This window comes from Camelus bactrianus, chromosome 20 (assembly GCF_048773025.1).
Source record: "Camelus bactrianus isolate YW-2024 breed Bactrian camel chromosome 20, ASM4877302v1, whole genome shotgun sequence".
Lineage (NCBI taxonomy): Eukaryota > Metazoa > Chordata > Mammalia > Artiodactyla > Camelidae > Camelus > Camelus bactrianus.
The window spans coordinates 827501-843982 of NC_133558.1; the positions used below are offsets into that span (position 1 = coordinate 827501).

A 16482-nucleotide genomic window follows, 5' to 3' on the forward strand; every position below is an offset into this window, starting at 1 on the left:
GCCTGGCTGTTCCGTTCCGCGGACATGACTGGGGGAGGGATATCTCTCCACAGACTGCGCTCCGTCACTCTTATTTTGGATCCGCATCAGAAAGAAAAATGGCCTTTCCTGGTGGACACTGAATGCGGGCAGGAGCTGGAGCAGGCGGGCATCTCACTCCACAGCGAGCTGGGAGACGCTCCTGGGGACGCCACGCTCCACGGGGAGAGAGGGCGAGGGCCCAGCAGACTCAGGGCACGGGGTGACCTCCCCAGCTCCTGCCCTAGGTGACCCCCAGCCTCCTACAGATGGCGCACAGCAGGACGGCTGCCAGAAGGTCCCAAACCGTGGGACAGACAGCACCTTCTGTCAGGCGTGAATGGTCACTCTGAGCCTGAGTTCCCAGGTGGCTGGGCCAAGAGCCTCCCTCCCCTCGGATCCACTGCTCCTGACAAGAGGCTGGTTTCTGGCTCCTGAGACACTCGATTCCAGGGTGTCCAACGCCAGGGTACTGGTCTTGCCACCCCCCGAGTGGACATGCCATAGGAGAGGTGAGGGGGAGCAGTCTCAGCCTTCTCCCCACTGGGGCCTTCCTGTCCCACTGGCCCCCCAGCAGGGGAACAGCGTCTCCACTGGAGGAAAATGGATGCTGCAGAAGAAATTCGCACTGAAGTGTTAGTTCATGCATCTTCAAAAAAAACAAAAAGAAAAGAGGAGGCATACTTGAATAAAAATACCCTACCCCCTGCTGCAAAAGAGAAAGAGACACCCAGCCAGCTCACGGAGGGCCGCCCTGGCCTCAACAGCTGGCCCCCAGGGGGGCTCAGGCGGAATCACCAGCCAGGTGACAAGAGGGCCTCCCCGCAGCACCAGTGGAATGTCTGCACACCCACCCCACCTCCGCCCCGGGGGGGGGGGGGAGGTAAGGAGCCCTTTCAAACGCGGTTGGCAGAGAACTCAGAGATGCACTCACTCCGCTTTCTCACAGGAAGTGGCATCAAGGAAAGGCCCATGAGCCTTTCCCTCACAGCGTGGTCTCCCGGCTGACGGCCCCCCTCACCTCCGCTCTCTCCTGCCGTGCCCCACACCCGGCTGACCTCGGGTTTTAAATATAGTATTGAACGGCCAGAAGCGGGCACAGTGGGAGAAGACGAATGGAATCTATCCAGGCAGATATTCAAGCAGCCTGTTCAAAACTCAAACCTTTCCCAAGAGGAAGAACACAGCGAGCACTCCTCGCTGCCTCCTCTGGCCCAACTGCGGCGCTCGCTGTCGGTGGACGGCACAGAAAGTCACGCTGTTGGAAGAGCAGGCCCAGGCGGATCAGAGAAATTTGCTTTTGAAGGGACAGGACTGAGAACTTCGAATCTAGCGCTTGCCCTGTGTTCCATGTTACTCAGATCTGCTAGCGCACGCCTTCCAGGCTCTGAAACGTCTACTTGGGAAATGTCTGGCACCTTGGAAAAGAAAGTACGACTGTCCCTTTATGAGCCTCACAACAGACTGTCAACACCACCCGATAACCGACTCTCTGTGAAGTTGGCAACGTGGTGGGGAAGCCGCCAGAGGAGCCGATGCGCAAACCAGGGAGGAGGAGGGGGGCAGGAAGGCCTTGCTCGTCTCACTTCATTTGGTGCACGGTCGAGGAACACTCAAACTCGGCCAAACTCAGGAGAAATATGCAACACAGATTTTTCAAAATTCATTTAAAACTGGCTGCAGTGCACTGGCCTTCTCTCTCCAATTATCCAAAGACAAGCTGAAATGGACAGAGCATCATGGCCTGAGGAAGGCGGAGCCACGCCGGAGACAACAGGCCACACTGCTGACGGTGCTGGTCACGGGAAAGCTAACCTGGACACCGCAACTGACACCCGACAACCGCGTGTCCGTGCTCCCCGCGACAGGAGGAGGGAGGAGCCTGCTTGTTTTCCTCTTATGCCCGACTCCTGCCAAAACATTTTCCTAGTGACAAGTCTGCCTGCCTCTGGACGGGCTCCTTACTAAAGCAAATACACCCACCAGATCATCTCTGAGGGCGAGGACTCACACAGCGGCCAGTGAGGACTGCCGCGGGACGTCCCCTGGGCGGGCACCGGCGCTCTGCCACGTCCACGCGAAGCCCGGCGGTTCCGCCTGGCGGCCGGGCCAGCTCCCAGGACACAGCCACTTGGAGCCGCTGGCTGTTCCTCAGCAAGCAGCTAACCGTCCCCCACTGGGCAGTGAGCGGTCCTCTCCCTAGTAAGTCACGGTGTGTGTAGACGTCGTCTGCTTCAGAGGAGAGATAAGTACAAAAACAAACTTATTACCAGCGCTCACTCACATAAAAAGAGAACGTCTTCTAAGACGATACTGGCACCTTATAAAAGTGTAATTTAACCTTATCTAATCTGGAGCCTGTTTCCTCGCAGGGATATCCAGTAATGTAAACCTTTGTGTTAGAAGGAGCGCGAGGAGAGGCCTCTGCTGGGACGCCGGCCGCCGCGGGACAGACTTGGCCGCCCGGCGACGGTAGGTGAGAAAATGATGGATGGGCCAGGGTACAGGGAAGGCAAAAATGGCCGAGGGAAGCGTTTCCTCTTCCCATCTGTTCAGGAAGGACGTCAGCGAGACAGACTAAACACAGGCCCTGGTGCGGGATTACGTGTGTGCCTGCGGACACAGCGCCGGCCTTTAAAAGAAGCTTCCTCCGCGTGCAAAGGGGACAGACAGAGGGAGGCCAGACGCCCACGCCGGCCGGTCTTGAAGAGAAGCAGGACAGTCCCAGACTGTCGCCAGGGCCGGCCGGCGGGGGCCAGGGTCCCCGGGGAGTCTGGCCCAAGGCGCCCACCGCCTTTTGCGGCCACCGTGGACGAGCCCACTCACCAGGGCCAGGCACTCCTGGCTCTTCCTGGGAGGACGCAGGCAGTCTTGGGGCAGGGCCCTGGGCACCACAGGGGCCGGCACACTTTGCTGCTCGCTCCCTGGGGGAGCAGAGCCCCTGCTCTGGAGAGGCTCCCGAGAGGCCGAGCCCCCGCCCCGCAGGCCTGGCTGATGCTGCAGGGGCTCCCTGGCTCTGTGCCACGGCTTTCCGGCCTCACTACTGGCTTCGGGGTCAATCCTCCAGGCCCAGATCAAGTCCGAGTCGGGCAGAGGAGGAACTGTTTTCTGGAAAGAGAAGAGGCCCAGCCCTCCTCACTCATCCTCTCTCCCACCTGCCTCTCACCTTCCTGGTCCCACCCCCACCTGATTCAGCCTTAGGCCCCCGCTGCCTTGGACACCAGGGCCTCGGTGGGACTGGGGCTGAGGAGCTGGGAGACGTGCTGGGGCCACTGGACAGGCCTCTGCACACTCTGAGTGGGAGCCTGGGCTCAGCCACTTCAGAGGCAGGTGCTCTGAGCCTCGGTTTCCCTCTCTGTGACCGGACAGTCGGGCATTTGCCTCATGGGGTCCTGGAGACCAGCCTGGCTGCTGTGTCCCTCCCCTGCCTCCTCTCTCAGTCTTGGGAGGGCACAGAGCAGGGTCCTGGTGCTCCCAGCGGCATGGTGCTCTGCGAAGGGGGGGGCAGGAAAGATCGCCTTGCCCTCCTGCACCTATTCCCAGGAGGATCTTCCTTGAGAAAGGAAGGGAAACCCAGGAAAGGAGCCAAGACAGCACTGGGGACAGGAGCAAATGCAGCCGCAGGGCCTGGACCGGAGCGTCTGCAGCCCAACACAAGTTACGTACAGGGACAGTGGGTGCAAGCACTAAGGTGGATGAACATTGCCCTGTGTCATCACATTATCAGCATTTACCTTCCCAAAGATGCCCAGCATAGGGTGATGCCTCCGGCTGCTGGGATAATGCTGCCCAGGGAAACCTCCAAATATCTGTGGATTCACTGAATTAATCCACCCATCATCGACCTGAAATGTAATTTTAACATCTGAAATCAAGACGAGACTTCCCACCAACAATGTTTAGGAGTTCAACTTTTTCTTCATTTGGTGGCACATGAGCGATGTCCCTTGTCATAAATGGCATCTTAGAGCTGCGGAGACCAAGGGGAGTGAAGTCCCGAGGGAGCTGTGTGGTGTCTGCAGGTCGCTCATTCTCACATCTTCTTCCTCCTGCACAAGATGCAGATCAGGGTTAAATGAAAAGGCCCCTCTCGGCACCCGGCAGGAAGGCGAACTCATCGGTGCTTTCTGAGGGTCTGCAGTTAAGGCTGGAGAGCTGTCCTAGCAAGCAAGTTCGCACCCCCTCCCCAGCATTCACCCGCTGCCCCAAAGGCTGCCCTCTGCAGAAGGAGGAGGCCAGCTTCCAGAGTGACTTTCTCTTTCCAGCTGGGGTCTTTGTGATCCCAAGCCAAGGGGACGTCGGGAAGAGCAAGCTCTGAGTTTGTCTGTTGCCTATAATTTGCTGTTTAACGCGAGTCAACTGTTGGCCTTAAAAAAATACAAGCGTAGTCACGGTGAATACTACGCAGCTAGTAAACGTCTTCCTACTTCTTCCTTTCGTACCTTTATTTCTACTTATATTCTGTGGAAATTTGCCTCTCTGTTCGCCATAGTGTATCTTTTCTTGTATCTTCGTTTCCAAACTAAATAGTACTAATCCAAACGCATACCTGCCCCGTGCCAGCGTCTCGCCGCGTCTGTCTGACGCGCATGTAAATGCTGAGGCTCCGCGGCGGCAGAGGCCGCCGCGCGCGCGCGCGCACACACGTCTGTGCGTCGTGCGTGGCCGTGCGGGTCTCCGGGCGGAGATGCGCGTGCGGGTGCGGGAACGCGCCACGGCCGCTGCCCCGGCCTCTCTCGCCTTGTTCTCCAAACCGGTTCTTTGGAGGTTCGGTTTTCCGTAATTAAGACTTAAGGAGCGGTTGAAAAACAAGTACTTTTTCCTGGAAACCAGCGGTCTTCATTTGCAACTTTTATTGGCAAACCTGGCTGCCAGTAAATACATTCCTTGGCATCTCCCAGAATGTAATTCACTTGAGGAGGCGGCCCTGCTTTTTCTGTAACATGCACATCAATTAAAGGGGCCGCTAGGAAGGAATGTAGCCGGTGGCTGCAAGCCTCCTACCAGGTCACCTCGGGTCCCAGGAACAAAAGCGCCCCGGCCTGCGCCTGGGCGTCTGAGCCGGTCTCTCCAAGGGACCTCCCGACCAGACTCTTCCTGCCGGGACCCTGGGTAGGTTTCAGGGTGCTAAAGTCAGCAGCAAGACCGGGGCCCTCCAGCGGCGTGGCCTCCCCCGGGTCCCCTTCCTGAGAGCCCTCTCCCCAGGGCTGCTCCGCAGGAGCTGGGAGGGGCGGGCGGGCGTTGGGGCCTCAGGTCGCCCAGAGGGCTGCGGACAGCAGGGGGCGCTCGGGGAGCGCGCAGGGTCGCCGCCAGAGCCCGTGTGGCGGGCAGGCCAGGTCGAGGGGCGGTTGGCCGGGGACCTGCACCCCGTAGCCCGGAGCTCCAGCTTCGGGAGCGGCCCCGAGGCGCCCCTGCCTCCCCTCCTGGCGCTCGGGGGCGCGGCTGGAAGCCTGTGGGGAACACCGGGCGGCGCTCCCAGGCACAGACGTACGCGGGGACTGGGAGGTCGGCTGCGCAGAGCCGGCCGGGTCCTTGCCCTGAGGGCACCGACAGCGGCCCGGGCCGAGGGCCTCACCGCCGCCCCACGGCCTGGGGACTACGCTGTCCGCACCCTATGGGCACCAGGCCGGGCGGGTAGACGCGGGACGCCGGGGGCGCGTCCCAGGGCCCGGGCCGCCCGCACACGGAGGGACCAGGGCTTCGGGACCCAGGCTCCGCAGGCCGCACGGGCGGGAGCAGGGCGCAGCCCAGCTTATGGGACCCCGGGGCCAGTCTGGAGAGGCGGGAAGGCGACTGCTCGCAGGACGGGGCCCGCCGCCATCAGGTGCCGCCGACCCCTCCCCCAGGGCCTGCCTGTCTGCAGGTCTGTCTGCAGGTCTGTCCACCGCCGAGTTCTTTCCTCGGCCACCTGTAGCATGCGTGGGTGCGGTAGACGCCTGCTCCGCGCACCTCGCGTCCCCGCGCCGCGCTGCGGCCTCGGGGGCTCTAGGGTCGTCCGCCGCGCAGCAGATGAGCCCCAGTGGCTAAGCTGGAGCGGCAGGGGCCTCTCCCGTTAAGGCCCCGTTGGCGGTTGCGCCCCAAGTCTAACAGGGACCTGGATGGAGAGAAAACGAGGAGCGCGTGACTAGTCCTTCCCATTCATCCACCCTTCACGAATTTTATTTTTGTCCTGGATGGACAAAGGAAGCCCAGTCGTGCGCAGCCGGGCACCGAGGTTAAAGCTTCACTTTCCCTTGTCCTGCGGTTCGTCCTTGGTACCGAGTTCGCAGTGGACCCCAGAACTGCTCTGGAAGACATGCTTTCCTGCAAAGGGGCGACAGGTGGGCCGACCCGGTGGTAACCACGAACAGGTGCTGGCACACTCCCTCCCGTGAGAGTAATTAATGGAACGGCCTGTCTTGGGGTCTTGGGGGGGAGTTAAATTACCCACCCCAGAAACTGCCTGTGGACGCTGCCCTTAGCAGAGCAACTAAACAATACATTCAAACATGGAGATCACCCTGTCTTTAAAACACAATCGAAAAACAAACGCTCTTTTCATTTATCGTTGGAATTATTTGTCTACTAAGGAGGGAGCTGAATTAGGAAGACTGCGTTAACAGAATCTCTACTCAGAAACCCCCCAGCTAAGAGAGAAGTTGATCCGCCTGGAGTCTCGGCCACCCAGACGTTGGGTCCCCGCCCCTCCCTCCGCGGAGGACCAGCGCTACCTGCCCGCTGATGCTGACGGTTTGGTAACGAATAACAGTAACTGACAGCCGCCTACCCTCCCCCGCCCGGGCTTCTGATCTTCATAAACGAGGCCATATGAAGAACTCAGTCAAGTACCTAAATAGCTCAAAGACACCCCGAAACGGACTTGGCTACAATTGCTTGTGACTTCAGTCTAGCGGGGAGCGTTCATCCTCTACCCATCTCGCTGCGGTGAGGGCGACTTGGAGCCCCTGGGTTGCAAAGCCCCTAGGTCTAGACGGGGAGCCCCTTCCCTCGGCTTGGAAAGCCAGCCTTTCCTGACTCCCCCAGTTCCTGGGCCAAGCGGCCCCGAGCCGGTACCGAGCCAGCTTCCCGGCACAGCCCAGAGCCAGGGCCCGCATACGCTGGGACAGTGGACAGAAGGGGCCTGTGCGTGTCCCGTGAGAGCACCTGACCAAGGCTGGGGTTCGCTGGGAAGTTCCTCAGGGCTCTCTGACTGGAGGAGAATCCTCGCACCTCGGGCTGGGCTCACCCTTCTCGGGAGTGCTCTTCTGGAATCCGGGCCCCACCCTGACCCCTATTCTCTTTTTCTTCAGAAGAAAAGAAAAAGAGCTCCTCGGGCTCCTGGTGGCCTGCATTGGGGCACCACCCCTCCCCTCCTGCTGCGGGGTCACTACATCCCGAACTGGGCACTTCCTGGAGGGCTCACCACCCCCCTTCCCAGTGCTTTTCCAGCCTAGGGCCCGGGAGGCCTGTTTCGGCATGGCTGTGACATCAGCCCCTCCCGGAGCTAAGGCCCTTCGACGCCCCGGGAATTATGACCCTGCTGGCGGGTCAGGGAGGGGATGGGGCGGCAAGGGCCATCGACAGTCCCACCAAACATCCATTACCGCTGTCCCCTGCGGGACCTTCAGGCCGCAGCCACGAGGTGTCAGAAAGCAGCCCAAGGTTTCGGGCGGCAGCGTTTCTGCCAATTGAGTCAGGGCTGTGGGGGAGACAGTGATTGAACTACCCGAGGAGCAGCAAGAGGGGGGGGCAGCAGAAACTCCAACCTGAAAATAAAACCTTTAACCCATTCCCCAAAGACACCATTTCTGCACCTCAATTTTCGTGTAACACCAACAATAACGTAAGTCAAGTACTTGAAATTTGAAATAGAATCAAGCCGTGTAGTGGAGGTTTGCTTCCGAGGAAGCTTATAAAACACAAATGCAAATATCTTTTCCTGGCGAATGTCCAGAGCTCGACCAGGAGAAAGCTGATCTTCATAAACGGCGCCCTTCTTTCTTCCACACGCCAGATACTAATTTCACCACGGCGACTTTTATACCCGAAGCGGGGCCGAGCACAGCCCCGCGGTCGGATTTGCAGTTTATGTAACCAGCTGTTTCCACCTCTCCGGCCGCGGAGCGGGGAGCAGGGGAGGCCGCGCGGGGACCGGGGGCAGCGCCGCACCACCGTCTCCCGCGCGGCGGCCGAGTCGCCATCGCTGCGTTCCAGCTCGCGCGCCAGGAGCAGCGGAAACGCAGTTTAAAGGTCGAAGTCACCAAATGGCGAGGTGTTCAGTGCGACCATTGACTCACTCGGCCTCGAGGCTGATGCCAGAGCGCCCAGAAAGCCTCGGCCGAAGGGGCTGATTCCGTCCGGGTGCAGTGCAGAGGCTGGACACGAATCCCTCCCTTTTTCCTGTCTCGGGGCCTCTCACCTCTTTCCCTCCACAAATGTTTAGGAATACTGAGGCTCCTGCCGATAAGTCGTGTTTCATCCAGCTGTGGCGACGCGGCCTTGCGGACGCGTAGGAAAGGAAGATCGCGAGCGGCCCAGGCGCTCAGCAGGCCCGCGCAGAGCCTGGGAGCCGGGGCTTCACGGCACCAGGCGAGTTCAGAAGGGGCTGGCCCCCACTTCTCTCCATTTAAGGGTCCACTCCGAAACACAGCATGTTAAAACTGCACAAGGCTAACACCTAGACTGGGGTGGCAGTTCGAACTGTGAGGAGTGAGAAAGCCGGATTCGAGCCGGGCAGCCAAAAGGCTTCCCAACACGTCCTCGCAGTTAAAGATTGTCAGAATTTGGGGGATGGAGGTGTGAGTTGCTCTTCCTCACAGCTTCCTAGACTCGCCAGCTCCTCCAGCTTCCAGTAAAGGACCAGGAATGGCTTTTCGGCGTCGCCGGAAAATGCAGAATCGCGCTGCAGGCAGAGGGAGGCCCATCTCCTTCCTGCCCCTTGGGGGTTTCCCTCTCGTTTCTCTCCTCCCCATTCCATCCCAGTCGCCTGAAAACTGCGAGTCTCTGACGCGTGCTCGAGGATTCTCCTCTGTGTTTATCTCCCAGAAACCCTGAGCCGCCCTGCCTGTGCGATTCTGAACTCCCCCCCACCCCCCAATCACACCCCTTATCTCTGCGAGCAGGCAGCCACGCACATGAGGAGGAGGTGGGACATTTATTTGCTTCTTGTCCTCACACCTGCTATTGTCATTGAGCCTGCAGCCTGATCCCTCCTCTGAGCCGAAAGATGCCGGACTCGACGAGAGGGGGCGGTGCCGGTGAGCCCCCGAGAGGAGCCTGGCTTCCCCAGGCTCCAGCAGCGCGCACCTCAGGCACCCCTGATCGCCAACCCTGGCCGCAAGCTCCAGGCAAGGCCCCATATCCCCCTCCCTTATTTCTAATGGGGAGGGGTCGCGGGGAAGGAGAGGTGGGGGCAACAACTCCTCCCCCACCAGGAAAGGAGCTCGGCTGTGACGGAGCCCTTAGAACAGTGCCCTTTGTAACCCAGCTCAGGACTGGAGAGCCTCCAGGTGGGGGAAACCTGGAGACCTAGGGGAGCCAGGGAGACTGGCGCTCGGGGAGGGGAGGGGAGGGAAGAGGTGGAGTGGGAGGAGAGGAGAAGAGAGGAGAGGGAGAGGGGAGGGGAGAGGAGAGGAGAAGGGGAGGAGCGGCTCGGGAAATCCCGGCGCTGGAGCCGGCCACATCAGCCAAGGAATGGGAGAGAGCCAGCGTGAGACGCGGCTCGAGGACTCGGTGACATCTGGGAACAGCGGGCGGAGGAAGGATCTACGTGGGGCCTGGAGGACCCGGGAAGTCTGCGGGAACAATGGACGTCCAGCGGAGGGCCCAGGGTGGAGAACGGGGCCTGGCGCGGGCGGCAGGGCGCGAGGCGCGCGGCTGCGGGCGCCGGCCAGGCGCGGGCCGGACGCCGGCAGGGGCGCGGGCCGGGAGCGGGAGCGGGAGAGGGAGCAGGACAGGCGGGCCGGCGCGCCGGCGCGCGTGTGGTCAGCCCCTCGGTCCTCCGCGGCGGGGCGCAGGCCGGCCCGGCTCGGCCTCCGGCTCCCTCGGAGGCGTTCCCGCCTCCCATTGGCTGCGGCCGCCGTGATGGGGCGGGGCTCCGCTGCCCGGAAAAAATGTAACTGCGTAAAAAAGTCCTCGCTTGGGTGACGGATGCTCAAAAGTTCAGAAGTTTTCCCAATGCTTCCTTAAGCGGCCGGCGCGCAAGAGACTGAAAAAAAGGTGACGCGGGCCCGGGCAGGCGGCCGGCGCGCTGCCCCCCGCCCTGGTTATCTGGCCGCCTTCGCCGGCGGCTGGGGCAGAGCCTCCTGGAAGGCGCAGGCGGTGCGGCGAGCCGGCGTCTTCTTGTTTTCTAGTTTGGGCTCCTTTCTCCCGTTCCCGCCTGGAAGCGGCTGCGCGCGTTCAAGGCCGTGGGCCGCGTCCTCGTCCGGCCCTCTCCGCCGCCCCGACCCTCCTCGGCGGCCGGAGGCGCCGCGGAGTCGCGAGCGCAGGGGAGGCGGCGGCCCGGCACCAGCCCGCGGGCCCGGACTCGGACTGGGCGGCCGGCCCGAGCGAGGGCGGGGGGCGGCGGCGGCGGCGGCGAGCGGGGCCATGCAGGCGCGCTACTCCGTGTCCAGCCCCAACTCCCTGGGAGTGGTGCCCTACCTCGGCGGCGAGCAGAGCTACTACCGCGCGGCGGCGGCGGCGGCCGGGGGCGGCTACACCGCCATGCCGGCCCCCATGAGCGTGTACTCGCACCCGGCGCACGCCGAGCAGTACCCGGGCGGCATGGCCCGCGCCTACGGGCCCTACACGCCGCAGCCGCAGCCCAAGGACATGGTGAAGCCGCCTTACAGCTACATCGCGCTCATCACCATGGCCATCCAGAACGCTCCGGACAAGAAGATCACCCTGAACGGCATCTACCAGTTCATCATGGACCGCTTCCCTTTCTACCGGGACAACAAGCAGGGCTGGCAGAACAGCATCCGCCACAACCTCTCGCTCAACGAGTGCTTCGTCAAGGTGCCGCGCGACGACAAGAAGCCGGGCAAGGGCAGCTACTGGACGCTGGACCCGGACTCCTACAACATGTTCGAGAACGGCAGCTTCCTGCGGCGGCGGCGGCGCTTCAAGAAGAAGGACGCCGTGAAGGACAAGGAGGAGAAGGACCGGCTGCACCTCAAGGAGCCGCCGCCGCCGCCAGGCCGCCAGCCCGCGCCCGCGCCGCCCGAGCAGGCCGACGGCGCCGCGCCCGGAGCGCAGCCGCCCCCCGTGCGCATCCAGGACATCAAAACCGAGAACGGTACGTGCCCCTCGCCGCCCCAGCCCCTGTCCCCGGCCGCCGCCTTGGGCAGCGGCAGCGCGGGCGCCGCCGCGGTGCCCAAAATCGAAAGCCCCGACAGCAGCAGCAGCAGCCTGTCCAGCGCGGGCAGCCCCCCGGGCGGCCTGCCGGCGGCGCGTCCGCTAAGCCTGGACGGCGCGGAGCCCGGCCCGCCGCCCGCGCCCGCGCCCGCGCCTCCGCACAGTCAGGGCTTCAGCGTGGACAACATCATGACGTCGCTGCGGGGGTCGCCGCAGGGCGCGGCCGCTGAGCTGGGCTCCAGCCTCCTGGCCCCGGCCGCCGCGTCCTCGCGCGCCGGCCTTGCGCCCCCGCTGGCGCTCGGCGCCTACTCGCCCGGCCAGAGCTCCTTGTACGGCTCCCCCTGCAGCCAGAGCTCCGGCGCAGGCAGCTCTGGCGGGGGCGGCGGGGCGGGGGGCGCCGGGACCTACCACTGCAATCTGCAGGCCATGAGCCTGTACGCAGCCGGCGAGCGCGGCGGCCACGTGCAGGGCGCGCCCACGGGCGCCGGCGGCTCCTCGGTGGACGACCCCCTGCCCGACTACTCCCTGACCCCGGCCACCAGCAGCAGCTCCTCCTCTCTGGGCCACGGCGGCGGCGGCCAGGAGTCTGGCCACCACCCCGTGGCCCACCAAGGCCGCCTCGCTTCGTGGTACCTGAACCAGGCGGGCGGGGACCTGGGCCACCTGGCAAGCGCGGCGGCGGCGGCCGCGGGCTACCCGGGCCAGCAGCAGAACTTCCACTCGGTGCGAGAGATGTTCGAGTCGCAGAGGATCGGCCTGAACAACTCCCCCGTGAATGGGAGCAGCAGCTGTCAGATGGCCTTCCCCTCGGGCCAGTCCCTGTACCGCACGTCCGGGGCCTTCGTCTACGACTGCAGCAAGTTCTGACAACACCCCCCCCCGCCCCGCCCGCCTCCTAGCCGAACTGAACCGGACCCCCCGGAGCAGGAGCAGCCAAAGAATCCTCGATGCAAAACCGAAACCAAAAAACCCAATTTGAAAAACTTGAAAAACGTCCACCAAACCAGCGAAGAGAGTCCCTCCGTACTTCCAACTCACCAGCAGGAAGAAAAGCATTTTCTTAAAAGACGGATTTGGAGCCACCCCCACTTTGCCGTGTCTAAATAAACAAAAGCGTAAACTGTTTTGCACAGACCGCAGAGGCATGGTTTGTTAAAGGACAGTGTTACTCCAGATAACACGTAAGTTTCTTCTTCTTTCAGAGAGCACGCGTTCCTCCTCCTCTCCTCTAGTGCTGCCTTCACCTCTCACCTGTAAGATATTGCTTAATCCTATGTGGAAAGGAGGGGGGGGAAGGCCCCATGTTTGAAAATCGCTTTCTTTTTATTCATGGACTTGTTTTAAAATGTAAATTGCAACATAGTAATTTATTTTTAATTTGTAGTTGGATGTCGTGGACCAAACGCCAGAAAGTGTTTCCAAAACCTGACGTTAAATTGCCTGAAACTTTAAATTGTGTTTTTTTTTCATTATAAAAAGGGAAACTGTATTAATCTTATTCTATCTTTTCTTTCTTTCTGTTGAACATATTCATTGTTTGTTTATTAATAAATTACCATTCAGTTTGAATGAGACCTATATGTCTGGATACTTTAATACAGCCTTAATTATCATGAGAAAAAAGATTTCAGAGATTAAAACACTAGAAATTACCTGTTCTCCTAAATCTCTGAGTAAACGGAGAAGCCCTCTGACTACTCCTTGCCAAATTTTACATGAAAGTCTCTTCTTGTTTAGACTTTTTTTTTTTTTCCGGCAGCACCTTCTGCAAAATGTACTGTATAGTCAGCTTGCTTTGTGGCTAGTAAAAGGTATTTTCCTAAACAGATCTGAGGTAGCATATACACAAATGCATTTTCTTAGTAATGACAGCACATGACTTGGAAATTTTAAGCCCATGAATCAGCAACAGTCTTGCCACAGTGATACCTGTGTGTGGAGAGAGAGGACTGAGTCCAGATACACAGATGAATATTTGGCTTGCGTATCACATAAAAGCAAACAAACAAACCTGCGATGTGTATTACACGTCCCGGTGAGCCAAATGCTGGATGGATTTTTTTCCTATTAATTTCCCTCCTTTTTAAGAGGAAAAATAAGCCAGTTTTTAAATGTATGTATATAACTCATCCACATTTACTAGCCTTCATGTCTTACGTAGAAGGATTGACTTTAAAAAAAATGTACTGTGGGTTGGAAAGGGATATTTAATCTTTGGGAACCTATTTTAGAAGATATGTTTGTAGAACAGTTATTTTCTGAAAAAGATTTAAAGCGAAAATAAGAAGGAGGAAAGAGCAGAGCATTTTAGTCCAGGCGGTTTCTTTTCAACCCGATTTTTCTTGTTAATTTACAGTTAAACCTAGGGGGCAATCCGGATTGGCCCTCCCCCCCTTGTAAATAACCCAGGAAATGTAATAAATTCATTATCTTAGGGTGATCTGCCCTGTCAATCAGACTTTGGGGAGATGGCAATCTGATTACAGACTTTCAGGGCCTTTCCGTTTGTTTTCGAGATAATACAGTTTCCTGCTATCTGCCGCTCCGATCTAGAGGCAACACTTAGCAGTAATTGCTGTTGCTTGTTGTCAAAATTTGATCATTGTTAAAGGATTGCTGCAAATAAATACACTCTACTTCAGTCAAAAACTGCTTTACGTGGCCTCTGATTTGCTGGGTCCCTGGCTCACAGCCGCAGCCTCGCAGCCAGGGCGGCGCGCAGGACGCCCAGCCGGTGTCCCCCGGGGCAAGCGGCCTGGAGCGGCCTTCCTGCGGCGCCAACCGCCCGGAGTCGGAGCCCTGGGCAAAGGCGGCCTCGCGCTTCCCAGGTGCACCCTTTGGGCTGGGAAGGGGAAGGGTCCGTCGACAAATGTCCTCCTGCCCGCGGCCGCGCACTTTTGTTAGCCCAGCGTGGAGCGGGGTTTGCGGACAAAGGGACGGTGGCGGGAGCTGGGCTGGCCAGGCCCAGAGGGAAGCGGCTGCAGCAGGTGACCAGCGGCCCTGTCCCCCCTAGAGGGGGCCGGGCCCCAAGGCGCGCTGCGCCCGGCAATGGGAGCCCGCACTTTCTGCCGTGGTTGGTCCCCTTTCCCGAGTGGGGGCAGGCGGTGCGGGCTCGGGCCACCCGGGCTTTCCGGCTGGGGCGCGTCTCCGCGGCCCGACGCCCGCCTCCGGGGCCGGACGCTCCCCGGTTAATTAGGGGAATGACGCGCCCGCGCCCCTCTCCAAGCCTGCCTCCTCCCCGACCCGGGGGGGCGGCAGGAGAGAGGCGGGATAGTCGCGGGCCGGGTCGTGGCGCCGGGACGACCGCGCTCAGGGCAAGGCGGCGGGAGCCGCGGGCGGAGGAGGGAACCAGGGACAACGCCGGCGGGCCTGACCCCGGGGCTCCGCGTGGCTCTGGGCTCCGGCTCCGCGCCGCGCCCGCCGCCTTTGTTTTGAAGACGCACGTGTGTGCGGGAGCGCGGCCGCCCGGCGGAGGGGCCACGGCGGGCACTGCTCCCGGCGCCCGGAGGGCCCCGGCCCGCCCGGTCCCCCTGCCCCGCGGCGCTGGGCCTCCCCGGCCGGCCGCGTCTTCGCGCGGCGTGTGCGCTCGGTTTGCGGAGGCCACGGGTCACCGGGAGTGGCCGCGCGGGCGGCGGGGCCGGCCGGTCGAATCCTCCGGCCCGAGACCCTCCACGTCCCCGCGGCCTCGGCGGCCCGGCCTAGGTCCGGCCCCGCGCTGGGAACTCGTGCGCCGCGGCGAGGGTGGGCTGCGAACGGGGCCGGCGCGCAGGAGAGGCCCGGCTGGTCCTGGAGGGCGCTTCCGACCCGGGCCGGCCCTTTCTGGGCCGAGATCTCGGCGGCTGGAATGGGAGCCCGGCAGGAGCGCTCAGCTTCGAGGAGGAGCCCTTCCGAGAGGGGCCCTCGCTGCTGCAGCCGGGAGAGTGTTTTAAGCGCTTGCCTGGAAACCTCTTGGCAATCATTTTTGCCTTCTTGGATTCCAGCGTTTGAAAATTAGGCCTTTAGGACCTGAGTCTAGGAAGGTGTTTGAGTTATACTAGAATCTGGGGAAAGGAGTTATTTCTACCTCATTGTTCAGAAGCTGTGCTTGAGTGGGAGGTCAGAAGTTTCTGCTCATTAAGCTGATTCTTAGAACCACTTAGGTGACGTTCTCTACTATCAGGACGTTTGTTTTTGGATTCTCATTCCCAGTTCAAGAAAAACCAACTCCTGCCAGCCTGAGACGCCTTATTCCTTGCTGAGCATTACTTATCCCCTAGTGCTTTGAGTGTTTCATTTGTATCTTTGGTAGCAACAAGGGTAGTTTTGCTGTAAGAATATTCTAAGAAAAACTCCTTGATATTTTAACAAATTTTGAAATTAGCCTGGGGCACCAGACAGGACCCAGCTGGGGGACTGTGCTAATTTTGAAGTCAGCCTCTGTAGAAAGCTTCAGAAGAGTATTGTGTCTCCTATGTGGCAGCGGGCGCTTCTTAGCGAGCTCCACCATGAGCAGGCAACGCCAGTGCATGGCGTGCCACGTCCAGGCACACCTGGTGGGTGCTGCTCTCCAGGGTTATGTCGTTAGCAGGCCCTTTCCAACAGGCTGCATGCAAACAAGCATGCATTTTACAATTTATCATGCCACACAGTATGTGTCATTAATAATCGGTGTTTGCCGGGGAATAAGGCTCGATTGTGCTGGTGGCCCGTAAGCTCTTTGCTGTTTCCTGCGGGGTCAGAAACAAGGGTCAGGAAACAAGAGTGCCTCACAGCCCTATGGCGCCCGGGAACTTTGATAGGTGGAGAAGGGACATAGGACCTTTTCTCTCCCATCCTGTTCCCTGTGGAAGGGTCTCAGTTTTTCAGGTGGAGAGCCGTTTGTTTTGTTCTTAATGGTGCAAAACCCCAGAGAGGCCCCAAACTCTCTGCTGGTCCAGGCTGCCTGGCCGGGCTGCCCAGGAGGGACAGGAGGCACCCACAGTGCCCTGACACCCAGCAGTGTTCCTTCTCCCATGCTGTTAGTGGCAGCTGGAGTGACAGTTTCTTCTGATCCCCAACCCACATCTTGGAGCTTCTGGAGAGGAGCCCCATTTGCTTCTGAGCCCAGTTCCCATCACTGGGTCCCGCCGGGTGTCTCAAGGCCTTCTCTTTAGACTCCTGTCGACT

At 60.3% G+C, this 16482-nt stretch overlaps 1 protein-coding gene across 1 annotated transcript; it reads left to right on the top strand.

Annotated features, from left to right (window-relative positions):
- The first annotated feature begins 9697 nt into the window (after nt 1–9697).
- Nucleotides 9698–12911, top strand: FOXC1 (forkhead box C1). The gene has a single exon (XM_074347978.1). It carries the CDS (start codon nt 10585–10587, stop codon nt 12202–12204), a length of 1620 nt encoding a protein of 539 aa, XP_074204079.1. The 5' UTR covers nt 9698–10584; the 3' UTR covers nt 12205–12911.
- Nucleotides 12912–16482: the final 3571 nt, after the last annotated feature.

What these genes read in the sequence shown, in the direction of transcription:
- FOXC1 (XM_074347978.1), top strand. Translation starts at nt 10,585, where the DNA reads ATGCAGGCGCGCTACTCCGTGTCCAGCCCCAACTCCCTGGGAGTGGTG.